At 40.3% G+C, this 12,861-nt stretch overlaps 1 protein-coding gene across 1 annotated transcript in view; it reads right to left on the minus strand.

The window, feature by feature from the left end:
- The window catches only part of NOL11 (nucleolar protein 11), a 28,243-nt gene that overhangs the window by 10,740 nt on the left and 4,642 nt on the right, over positions 1 to 12,861 (minus strand). The window contains exons 4-8 of the mRNA XM_006833732.1: positions 12,104 to 12,252; positions 10,559 to 10,616; positions 10,136 to 10,280; positions 6,836 to 7,024; positions 1,845 to 1,921 (exon numbers count right to left, since the gene is read on the minus strand). Coding sequence (XP_006833795.1) covers positions 1,845 to 1,921; positions 6,836 to 7,024; positions 10,136 to 10,280; positions 10,559 to 10,616; positions 12,104 to 12,252 — 618 coding nt within the window. The remainder of the gene's footprint in view (positions 1 to 1,844; positions 1,922 to 6,835; positions 7,025 to 10,135; positions 10,281 to 10,558; positions 10,617 to 12,103; positions 12,253 to 12,861) is intronic.

Consider the following 12,861-nt stretch of genomic DNA (forward strand, 5'->3'; position numbering starts at 1 on the left):
AGAAAAAGAGGAAGACCCCCAACGAGATGGATCAGCCAGGTGGCATCATTGATGGACTCAAGTGTGGCAGCGGTAGTGAGGTTGGCCTAGGATCGGACATTGTTTCGTTCTGCTGTGCATGGGGTCCATATGAGTCGGTTCCGACTCGATGGCACCTGACAACAAACAACAACAACTTGTACGTGGGTACTTCCTTTTGTTACAAATACATTTATGAATGTGGTGGAGCATTGTTGCTGTTGGTAAGTGCCATCGAGTCGGTTCTGACTCACAGTGACCCTGTGGAGGGTTACAAAGGAGCATCTGGTAGGTTTGAACTGCTAACCTTGTAGTTTGCAGCTCAGCGCATATCCTACAGCGCTATACTAGGAGTTTGGTAAAGCATATGGGGGACAAAATGAACAATTCTTTTTAGATATTATCAAACATCTTAAGGCAACATGTTGCTGGGCCCGGGGGCTCAAGACCATAGTCTCAGGGGACACCATGGTCAATGGGCATAACATACTCCATAAAGACTATATTCTACATTCTACTTTGATGAGTAGCCTCTGAGATCTTAAAAGCTCATGAGCAGCCATCTAAGGTGCAACTATTAGTCTCTATATGTGCAAAGAAAGAAGAGTGAAGATGCTTGAAATAATCTAGTTCAGTGGACCAATGAAATATGTAAGCACCAGTCACCATGACTCTGAGACCAGAAGAAGTAGATGGTGCCCAGCTACCACTACCAACAGTTCTAAAAGGGATTCCATTAAAACATCCTGGATAGGGTGGAAAAAACTCAAAATTATACAAAAGATTGGGCTTACTGGTCGGAAAGAGACTGGAGGAAGCTGAGATTATGGCCCTCAACCACCCTTCAGGTCTGGAACTTGCTTTTGCAGCCCATTTTCAGACAAGAGGTAAGAGATACATAGAAGGAGCAACAACACTAGTACATAGGTATGCTCACCAAAGAATGGGCAGTTCTTCAAGATGAAAAGGATAACATTTACCTAAGGACAAAATTGAGAAGGGATGGGAAGATGGGGGGAATGGAAATAAATACCACAGGGATGAAGTGGGAAAACTGTTTTTACATGGATGGAATTGAAATCATTGAAATGAAACAAACAAAGTGTATGATTTATTGAATATAAAACTGATGATCTCTATAAACTGTCACTCAAGTCACAATAAAAAAAGCTTGTGAGAATGGTGAACTTGTGAGTGGTTCGTTTTACAAAAATTATTTTAAATATAAATTAGAACTAAATTGTATGCTGAAAAGACTAGCCATATCATCCTCTAATTACAATGGTTAATAACACTGTAGGAGTCCTGGTGTCGTGCTATGGGTTAATGCGCTGGATTGCAAAGTTGGTTTGTACTGCAAGGTTGGCAGTTCAATCTCACCAGCCACTCCTTGGAAACCCTATACAAAAGGGTTGTTATGGTCAGAACCGACTCAGCCCGTAACAACAACAACGTTGTCTTGATACATACTTTATTTCTACATAGATCTTTATTCACTAAACAGCCAATATTTACTGAGCACCTTCACTCCAGAAAATTAACAAGACAACAGAGAAGAAAATACACAAGAAACTATCTTAAGACGTTTATAGTTGGTCAGCTTACACTTTAATTCTTCAAGTATTTCTATGTAATCTCGTAGTAATGTTTTAGCTATAACCTCAATGACTCATTTATTATGGCCTTGGGATGTTGTTGAAAATAAAAAAAATTAAAAGACCAAACCAAAAGGCTCAAAAGCAAAACAAAACAAAAAAGACCGAGGTAGATTTATCAGGTGCAAAAATATTTACATGTAAAGAAGTTCCCCAACTACACTAACTTACTTGATGGCTGGTCCCTTGTGGTAACTCTTTTGAAGCCTGCAGTGTTTGAAATTTGATGTTCCAGACTGAGAGGCATTCTGTAAAATAAGATGTACAAATACCGTCCTAAGTATAAATACATGATGCTTTGAAAAAGTCACAGTAAAATGCACCATTCTTACAAGCGACAAAATAAAAACTAGTGATTGTCACAGAAGTTCAAAGAAGCAAGAGCTCACTTAGGCTGAAATAATCAGGGACGGTTTTAGGGAAGGTGAACTCTGAACAGACTTAAATAATGAACTGTTAATGGTGTGGAGCTATAGGATGAGCGCTGGACAGCTAACTGCAAGGTTGGCACTTCAGACCCATCAGCCTCTCCCTGGAAACCCTATGTAGGGTTTCCAGGAACTAACTCTATGGCACTTAACAATATCCAATATCCAACCGGAGTCCTGGTGTGGCACTGTATAATAAGCACTGGACTGCTAACCACAAGGTGGGCAGTTCAAACCCACCAGCCACTCCTTGGAAACCCTATACTGACTCAAGGACATTTTACAATAGCAATGTTGAACAACAGGAAAGTGATTAAGTACATTGTGGGACACCCAGTCAATGAACTACTATGCAGCTGCTACAACACAAGAAAGATTGGCACAAAAAACTCTGGAAAGGTACAAGACAAACTGTAACAGTGGTCACCTGGTCTTATAGGGAGTGGGAAGGGAGAAGAGGAATTTGGGGGGATTTGAGAGGAGAACCACAGTAACAGGGTTAGCTGTTATGATTCCGGAGCCAAGCTGTCTGGGATTGAATACCAGTTCTACCACTTAATTTGTGATCATTAACCCACCTAGGCCTCAGGTTTTTATCTTTAAATATTATCTTCCTTAGAGGGCTACTGAAAAGATTGAGTTAATATATCTAAAGTGCTTAAAATAGTGCCCAGAATATGGTAATTACTGCATATTAGCTATCATCATTTATCTTACCATTACATTTTTTGAACAATGCAAACATAATTATTGTTGTTGTTAGGCGTCCTTGAGTTGATTTGCCAAAACCATTATTCAAATGCATCACTTCTCCTGTCTTCTTTTCAAGGTTTCCCAGGCATGTGAGGTGACTGAAAATATTATGGCTTGGGTCAAGTACACCTTCGTCCTCAAAATTTTTTTTCTTTTAACACTTTATAGATGTCTTTAGCAGCAGAGTCACCCAATGCAGTGCATTTTTTGATTTCGTGACTGCTGCTTCCATGGGCCTTGATTGTGGATCCAAGTAAAATAAAATCCTAGACTTCTACATCTCTGTTTACCATGCTGTTGCTTATTGGTCCAGTTTAAGGGACTTTCGTTTTATGTTGAGGTGTCATCCATATGGGAAGGTGGTAATCTGATCTTTATCATTTCATCACCTGCAGCAAGTCAGGCCGTATTACATGCATATTGAGGTTGTTAATGAGCCTTCCTTCAATCTTGATGTCACGTCTTCGTATAACCCAGCTTTACAGATTATTTGCTCAGCATACAGTCTAAATACCGTGAAAAAATACAACCTGGGTGCACACCTTTCCTAACTTTAAACCACACAACCTCCCCTTGTTCAGTTTGAACAACTGCCTCTTGGTCTATGTATAGGTTTTGTATAAGCACAATCAAATGTTCTAAAAGTCCAATTCTTTACAATGTTATCCATAATTTGTTATGATCCACACACAAATGTCTTTGCATAGTCAAAAATACACAGCTAAACATTTTCCTGGTATTCTCTACTTTCAGCCAAGATCCATCTTCCTTCAGCAATGATATCTCTTCTTCATGTCCTCTTCTAAAACATGTCTAAATCCTCTCTACATGTCCTCTCTTCATGTCCTCTTCGAAATCCAGCTTTAATCTCTGGCAGTTCTCTAATCATGTACTACTTCAACTGTTCTTCAAATTGTCTGTAAAAATTCGACTTGCGTGCGATATTAATAATGTTTGAAAATTTCAGCATTTGGAATGGCACAAATATAAAACTGGTAGTAGATGTTGTTAAGTGCCGTCAAGTCGGTTCAGACCTATAGCAACCCTGTATGGGGTTTCTGAGGAGAGGCTGGTAAGTTTGAATTGGTAGTCATTTTCCAAATTCCTTGGCACAGAGAAGTACTGCACCCATTTGGTGGAGCGTATCAATTGGTATTCCATTAATTCCTGTAGCCTTCTTTTTTGCCAATGCTGTCCGTGTAGCTTGGACTTCTTCCTTCAACACCAATGATTCTTGATCATATGCTACCTCCTGAAATGGCATCAATGTTTTGCCTATAGAATCCTTTAATTTTACAATTCCAGGTTTGAATTTTTTCTTCAGTTCTTTCAGCACGACAAATGCTGTATGTGTTCTTCCTTTTGGTTTCATTAACTCCAGGTATTTGCACATTTTATACTTTCCTTTGTCTTTTGAGCTGTCCTTTGAAATGTTCTTTTCACTCTCTCCATTCACTTTTTGCTACTCTCTGCTCAAGAGCAAGTTTCTACTGACATCCAGTTTGGTCTTTTCTTTCTTTCCTGTCATTTTAATGATCTTGTATTTTCTTCATATATGATATTCTTGATGTCATCCTACAACTCCTTTGATTTTTGGTCACTGGTGTCTAATGCATCAAATCTGTTCTTGGGAGAGTCTCTAAATTAAGGTACGATATACTCAAGTTCGTATTTTGGTTCTCCTGGGCTTGTTTTAATTTTCTTTAGATTCAGCCAGAATTTGCATATGAGCAACTGAAGTTCTGTTCCACAGTTGGCCCCTGGCCTTGTTTTGGCTGATGATACTGAGCTTCTCCTTCGTCTCCACATCTTTAATATCAACTCTACTTTGAGGAGGCAGTTCTTCTGCAGCTGTATTTTGAGTGTCTTCCAAACTGAGGGGCTCATCTTTCAGCACTATAGCAGACAATGTTCCACTGCTATTCATAAGGTTTTCAGCGGCTAATCATTCAGAAGTTATCCAACTTTCTAGTCTGTCTTAGTCTGGAAGCTCCACTGAAACCTGTCTGCCATGGGGCATCCTCCTGGTATTTGAAACACAGTGGCAAAGTTTCCAGCATCACAGCAACACGCAAGTCACCATAGCACAATAAACTAACAACTACATGGGGGGCATGGGGTTAAAAGGGCCATGTTAAGTATTAACTATAATGTAGTGGTTGGTGCATAAACTTGAATAATAATTATATTAACTGGTTTTCCCGGTAGGAGTATGGACATGACCCTATCACTGACAGAGCTGTACTTAACGACAAATGTTGACATGTTCTTTCTGATTATGAATGCAATGCCTTTTCTCTTCAATTTGTCATTCCCAGAATAGTAGCAGATCATATGATTGTCCAAATAAAAATGGCTAATACCAATCCATTTCAGCTCAATATTGCCTACGATATTAATCTTTATGTAGTGCATTTCATTTTTGACAACTTCTCATTTTCCTACATTTATACTTCAAACATTCTACATTCCAGTTATTAATGGGTGTTTGCACCTGTTTCTTCTCATTTTGTGTTATGGGAGGCTAACAAATGAAATTCCTGAAAGTTTTACTCTATCCATATCTTTAAGGCTGACCCAATTTGAAGGTAGCTCTTCCCCCACTCATATTTTGAGTGTCATCGAACTGAGGGGCTCATTTTTCAGCACTACACCAGACAAGGTTCTACTGGCCAGTTTTTTGAGAAGTAGACCATCAAGTCCTTCCTTTCAGTCTTGGTCTGGGAACTCCACTGAAACCTGTCCACCATGGATGTTTCTGCTGGTGCTTAAAATACCAGTGAAACTAGCTTTCAGCACAATAACATTCAAGTCACCATAGTAAGACAAACTGACAGGCAAGTGGTGGACAAATATAATATCTATTTCAGAAAATTAGAATGAAAAAATGTAACCATTAAAATATAGTACTAAAAATAGGCAGGACTTAGGGCTTGCAGCATAAAGGAGATAACCCACTAGATTTGATGACATGACTTTCTTATACCTCAATTTCCTGGGTTTCAAGACAGGGATAACTACGGTGTCTCAAAGGGTTGTTTTAGGCCCTGACACATGGGCATTAATCTACGTTGTTATTGTTGTTATGTGCTACCAAGTCAGTTCCGACCTATAGTGACCCTACATAGGGTTTCCGAGGAGCAGCTGGTGAGCTTGAACAGCCAACCTTGCAGTTCAAATGGCTTTACAGTGTGGTGCATTAACCCACAGCACTGCCACACCAGGGCATTAAGCTATAACCACCAATAAATACTCTTGGTAGCTGAACAAAAGGTTGAAGGTTCAAGCCCATCCAGAGGTGACTTGGAAAAAAGGTCTGGCGACTAATTCCTAAAAAACCAGCCACTGAAACGTCAACACACCGAGTCCTGCTGACACCTGGGGTTGTCATGAGTCCAGGTTGATTTGATGGCAGCTGCTTTAACTGGAGGTACACAGGCAAGGATGAGCACAGCACAACTTGTAGTCAAAAGGCTGTCAGACCTGAAAGAAGCAGGTTGTTTTTCTTGCACAGAAAATAGGGGAGGCAGTTGGAAAAGGTAGACAGGGTCTAGACCCTGGAGGGATGCCAAATGCCAAGAAGTAGACTCTACAATTTATCTGTAGGTTGGAAGTCCCATTGGCAAGACGCAACTGTGCTCTTCCTGATCTAAGTGGTCATGATGAGAATCCTGCTCAGGAGTCACAGAGTTAAGAAGCATACGAGTAGCTCTGGTACCTTAAGCTGTCCGCATCCAGAGGATTTACATGCTCTGAATTCAAGTCTTTACAGCAAGGCTTACCAACATTTCAAATGCCTATGGACTGGCACAGGTATTAAAAATGTGTCTGAAAGATAAATCAATGCTAGATAAAATCAAAGACCTATTCAAGAAGAATTTGGATGCTACAAAAGTAATTCTAGTACAGTGATAAAGAGAATGAATTAGGGTGACAATGAAGAAAATAAAGAACAATACAGAAAGGGACGTCAAAAGGTACCCTTAGTAGTTGACGGCAGAGTTCCCAGGACTGCTATGTGATCGTGATCCAGGATGCTGACTGCAACCCCATTCCGAGCATCACCAGACACAGCTGCCTTGAGTAACAGGGTCCTCACCAGCACCTGACTTGTTTCTGGATCCTTTGGATGTGTTGGTATCAGGGTTTCATATATACGTCTACCAGAGGCTGCTGGAAACAAGCATTTGTTGTTTGTTATTGGATAACAGACAGTTCTGTATTAATTGTAGGTTAAATCCACTAGGCTATCTATACAATTTTATCAAATTGATAAAAATTCAACCAGAAAAATAAACAAATGTAAGTTTATAATAATATCACTTGATGTTTTCCCTTGAAGAAGATACAACAAACTTAAAATTGAAGGAGTACTGCTAATAATCATCTCAGTAAGAAATGTCATAAAAGGCAAAAAACAAAAGCTTCAAATACCTATTATTTTAAAACATGAGAGGGAGTTGCCAGCAATATAGGAAAATTAGTCACTAAGAAAAGATTTATCCTTTAGTAGTAATTTATGAGCAGTCTATCTATTACATTTCTTGTTATTCAATCCCTGATGGTCACCTAGACGGAATTCTGGCAGTTTCATGAGATTTCATGTTACATGAAGATTTACATGACTCTTTGGTTCAGACTCCCTTACTTCAATCCTCATCAAGCTAACTAAAACCCCCAAACTGACTACCATTGAATCAATTCTGATTCGGTGATCCAACAGAGTCCAACAGCTCCTTAAGGTTTCCAGGACTGTAAAGTTCTAAAGGGAGTAAACAGCCTCAGTTTTCACTTAGGGAATGGTTGGTGGATTTGAACCCACAATCTTGTAGTTACTAGCCTAACGTCCTACTGCACCACTGGGATAGCTAAAACTTAACTAGCAATCTATTATTCAGTAATAAATTTACTCTACTGGTTAAACTTAAAAACTAGTCTTTTTTGCTTGTAAACCTGTCTTCAGCCTATAACTGACTGAATTAACTAAAAGGGGTGCTAGAATTTACCCAGGGAAATAGGCATCTTATTAAACCTCTGTGGTGTATGGGGCCTTAGGTAGAATGCTGAGCCTCACCCAGAACCTTCTGAGGTGGGGTATTCCCACATGAAAAGATATGCAGACCAACCCAGAAAGGCTAGAGGAACAGAAGACATCTCTAGAAAGAAAAACCAGCAGTAAAAAAGTAGACTGTTGGGCTGTTAGAATATTAAGCACACTGTTTACCTTAGAGCCATCAAGGCAAGAAAAGTCAGCCCACTGAGGTAAGCCTCCCTCTAAGTCTAAAACTCAATGGGAACCCACCAGCAATCTTGTATGCTCGCTAATGACCGCCCTGGTCTACTTGTGAGCGGAAGCGTGGGAAATGCAGCAATGAAGCCATGGGCTGAGTGTGGTCATGTGCATAGACACCCATTGACCTTGAGAAGGGAGAACAGGAAGGGCTGGGTGGTCTGAAGTTTGGAGGGCATGTGAACTCCCGAGCCTATCGACACTGACCAAGCCACTGGGGGCTAGAGCCGAGAGTGAAGCAGTGGGGGAAACTCCAAAACTTGCAGACAGTACCCATTTGATCTACCTTGGATGGCTAGCTGACCAGAACTCTACCAGGTGAAGATAAAGAAGTCTGATACGAGGAACAAGTGTCAATTGCTACAATTTGATGAACTGGACCTTTGGCTTATGGATGCAGTTACTCAAAATTCCAACTGAAGGGGAAGGGCTCTTCATATCAAGGATCAAACTTGCTTCCTCAGTGGACTGGGTTGGTAGGGACATTGCCGATTAAGGCTTAAAGGGACTGACTTACAAGCTTTCTTGAGTGTGCTTAGTTTCAGAGGGGGAGGGGATAGAATCCTCACTGAAGAGTGAAGAGTTTACCTCTTTTCCACATGGTCTGATGAAAGGGGATGGGGAAGGACAGGGATAAGATTTTACAATTCAATTGTAATTGTTATCAGGACTAACTGTGATGGTCACAACTGTGACAACTGTGTAGCTAAAAGGGGGGAGTAGTTAACCTTTCATTTCAGGACTAGAGGACCCTAGGACCAGCAGGAGGGAAGAACTGGAGTGGAGCATGAGACCCTACCCAGAATAGCAGCGACAGCAGAGACAGCGGCAGAGATGCTGACATAGAGAGAGAGAGCAGCGAGGACTAGCCCCAGGGACTCAAAAAGGCTGTGTGCCTGCGGGCAGGAGACTGGTTTGCAAAGTGTGCCCTTTGCACATTTGTATTTATATATTTAAAAAAAAAAAAGGGGGGAAATACATGTTTTTAAAAAAAAAAAAAAGTCTAAGGAAAGGCAAACGTGCATTCCAAAGATCTTCTAGATATAACCATTTTAAATACCCATCACAAACACCTGCTAACCGAAAGGCCGGTGGTTCAAACCCACCAGCAGCTAGCTTCTTGGAAACCCTATATAAGGTCGCTATGAGTTGGAACCAATTTGACGGCACCTTAACAATAACAACATCTCATTATTTATGGCATCCTGGTAGTGTAGTGGGTTATGTATTGGGTAGCTACACCGCAAGGTCAGCAGTTCGAATCCATCAGCGGCTCCATGCAAGAAAGATAAGGCTTTCTGCTCCCAAAAAGATTTATAGGCAAGGATGAGCACAGCAAGCCTGCAGTCAATAGGCTACCAGGCCTGAAATCAGCAGGCTGTTTAGACATCCCTGTCTTTTTCATTTCTTTATTTACAGCCTTAGAAGCACTGTACAGAGTGAGTAAAGTCAGAACCGACTCCATGGTACACCCTCACCCCCATATCATTATTTGGAGTCCTGGTAAGGCACTGTAGGATAAGCACTGGACTGCTAACCACAAGGGTGGTGGCTGGTGGTTAAAACTCACCAGCCATTCCTTGGAAGTCCTATATATATGAATCAGCATTGTCTTGAAGGCACTTTACAACAACATATCATTATTTATTATTTATGGTAAATTCTAAGGATATAAAAGTTACAGTAGCACTGTGTTCTACCTTAAGTGCTTCAATAGCCCTCAAACACAGCAACACCTACTGAGCAGCACAACCCTAAGCCAGTGGGAACATGACGAGGTGCACAAAGAGAAGGATAGATATTGCTAAGGAAGGGAGTATTACCACAGAAAACTGCAAACTCAAAAGTACACAGGACTCCAGAGTACTAGGAATTCAGAAAGTCTGTGTAAACATCCCATTATCTTCTCATTCCAATTCCCACAAACTTTTGAAGACCCTTGTATTCCTTAATTTGAAATCTCTGAAAATTTAAAAGAAAAACAGTCTTACTTAATGTTACTAAAGAGATGAACTTCCGATGCACAGATGCTGTAAAATTCTGTATGACAGATTTTTCTTCTTGTCCATGTAAGAGTGTGTATTTGCTTAAGGTATGTGAGTGAAACATGTGTACATAAACAAAATAATTTCCATGCTGCAAAAAAAAAAAAGAAAAGAAAAAGTTACTTTGTATCATTTCAACAAACTAAACATGTTAAAACCAGAAACTGTTAACCATTCTAGTTACTTGGACGACTATGTACAACTTTTTCTCTAATTAAGAATAATAAAAATATTTAATTTAGTCACTTAACTGAATTAAACTTTTAAAGATTTCTTTAGTATTAAAAAATTTAGTTTAATCTTCAGAGAGAAATACAGTCTTCAAAAAGCATGTCATTCTAAAAAGGAACTGAAGACATTATCACTTACTTTTTCAGTAATAAAAATTAAAACAGGGTGCTTAACTATCATGAAAACCTTCGTCCACCTAAAAATCATAAAAGGAAAAATTATAAAATGCAAAATCACCAGTTGAGAAAAACACAATATTAATAGAAATCTAAAAGAATAGCTTTGATTAAACTTGGTTTTTGAGCTGGAGAATCAGAAAACACAGATTCCACCAGGGACCAGCAGGCCATTCTATGTCAAGCACAGCCAGTGTGGGATGAAGTGCAGGCGGCCGAACTTCGCAGACGTGTGTGTAAAGATGACAGTGCACATTGTTAAGTTCCAGAAAGGGAGTAATAGTAAGTATGCAGTGCTTCCCAAAAGTATTCAATTCCACTCCCCTAGTTTTCAGTCACCTTCAGGACTAGCGTTTAGAGGGAAACACAAAGCCCTCATCTGCAGTCTTCATTTAACAGGGAACTGAGGCAGGTTAAAGAGCCCACAGAAAAAGCTGCCGTGTGTGGCAAAGCAGCCAGTGGAACCCGCACCTTCATCTCCCCGTGGAGTCTCCCAAACACATTTACAGACACGCATCAGGTTAGTCTCTGCCATAATTGGCCACGGCTTACCTGGTTCCCTTATCAAGTACAAATCGTCCCTGTAACTTTCAGAAATGTAGTTTGTAACAGGTGGACTTAGAGAGGCAGCTAGTTAACCGCACTGAACATGCGGAGAAACTATGGTGACCAGAGATAAGTAACATCATCAAAGTTTCCCTCTAGCCTTAAGGCAAGTCATTTCCTGAGTTTTTTTTCAGAATCTGGGAAAGCAGAAGTCTCCGATACTTTCGTAACTTCTCTACCAGCAAACTTCATCAGGCGAAAAGGCAGAGAGCTTGGCAGTCAGAGTAGTATGACAGAAAACACACACTTTGGTCTTTTGGGATTGCCCACTTCATCTTCAAATAGCTCCTAGTACCTGGTTGTCTAAGGAGTTCTGGTAGTATAGTGGTTATGAGTCAGGCTGCTACCCACAAGCTCAGCAGTTTGAAACTACCAGTTGTTTCATGGAGAAAGATGAAGCTTTCTACACCCATAACTATTTACAGCCTCACAAACCCTATGCAGGGTCACTATGAGTCAGAGCCGACTCCACGGCACACCACCACAGCACATCACCACCAGCTAGTTGCCTGGCATTAAAACTGGACTCATATGGCCCTTGGAGTCCTGGTGTGGCACTGTGGGCTAATGAGTCAGACTGCAAAGTTGTTTGAACTGCAAGGTCGGTGGTTCAACGTCACCAGCTGCTCCTTGGAAACCCTATACAGGGTCGCTATGGGTCAGAATCGACTCAACGACACTAAACAACAACAACATATGGTCCTTATGGCTTCCTCAATCATGTATCACCCCTCAGACTTCTGGGAGATGTTATTTCGGCCAATGCCTTATAAGTGTTTTTTAGTTACATTTTTTTACCAAAACATTTATGAACAAAGCAAAGAATGTTATAAAAAGAATGCAGAAGACACAAAGGAATTTTCATTTTGGCGGTAATTCATTTGCAAGTGCAGGAACTTACTTAATCATTTCATCATTAGAGATCACAGTTTCAATTTTCTGCTGAGGCTCTGCAAGCAGAGCCTCCAAACCCCGGACTGCACCACTCCTGAAGAGCACTAGTGGTTCTGACCCTTGTACTGAGTGGATCCGGTATACATCAGCGGACAGCTGTAAGAACATAAGCCCATTGTAAAGTTTATTATAAAACAATAATCATCTAGTATGCAAAATAGAATAAGGACATTTATGGAAGATTTACTTTTAAGGGATTTAATTTGTTTCCATTTTCATTATTATGTGTGGTTCCAAGGAGTCCTAGTATGGTGCTGGTAGGATAAGCACTGGACCACAAGGTCAGTGGTTCAAGTTAACCAGCCGCTCCTTGGAAACCCTATACAGGGTCACTGAGTAGGAAACAACTCAGGCACTAATCAACAACCAACAACAAATGTGGTTCCAAAGTCAAATCTACAAAGCCAAATACAGTTACACTTCTACCTTCTGCTTCTACCTCTTCACTCTGTTCCCCACGTTCTCCCAAACGTTAAGCAGTTTCATTTTTTTGGTTTATCCATGTGATTTCCCCCAATAAACAAATATTTTTATGTATGCAGGGGCTTAAAAAAAAGTTCATGGAAAAATCCAATTATCTTTTAATTCCATTTTCCAAGAACTTTTTGAAGTCTATATATATATATATATTCCTTTCAAGTTTTGCATAACCATTTTGACTTATTTGGGAATCTGTTTTGGAAAATGAGGTATAGGGATCTAATT

The sequence above is a fragment of the Chrysochloris asiatica genome, unplaced genomic scaffold, assembly GCF_000296735.1.
Source record: "Chrysochloris asiatica unplaced genomic scaffold, ChrAsi1.0 scaffold00007, whole genome shotgun sequence".
NCBI lineage: Eukaryota > Metazoa > Chordata > Mammalia > Afrosoricida > Chrysochloridae > Chrysochloris > Chrysochloris asiatica.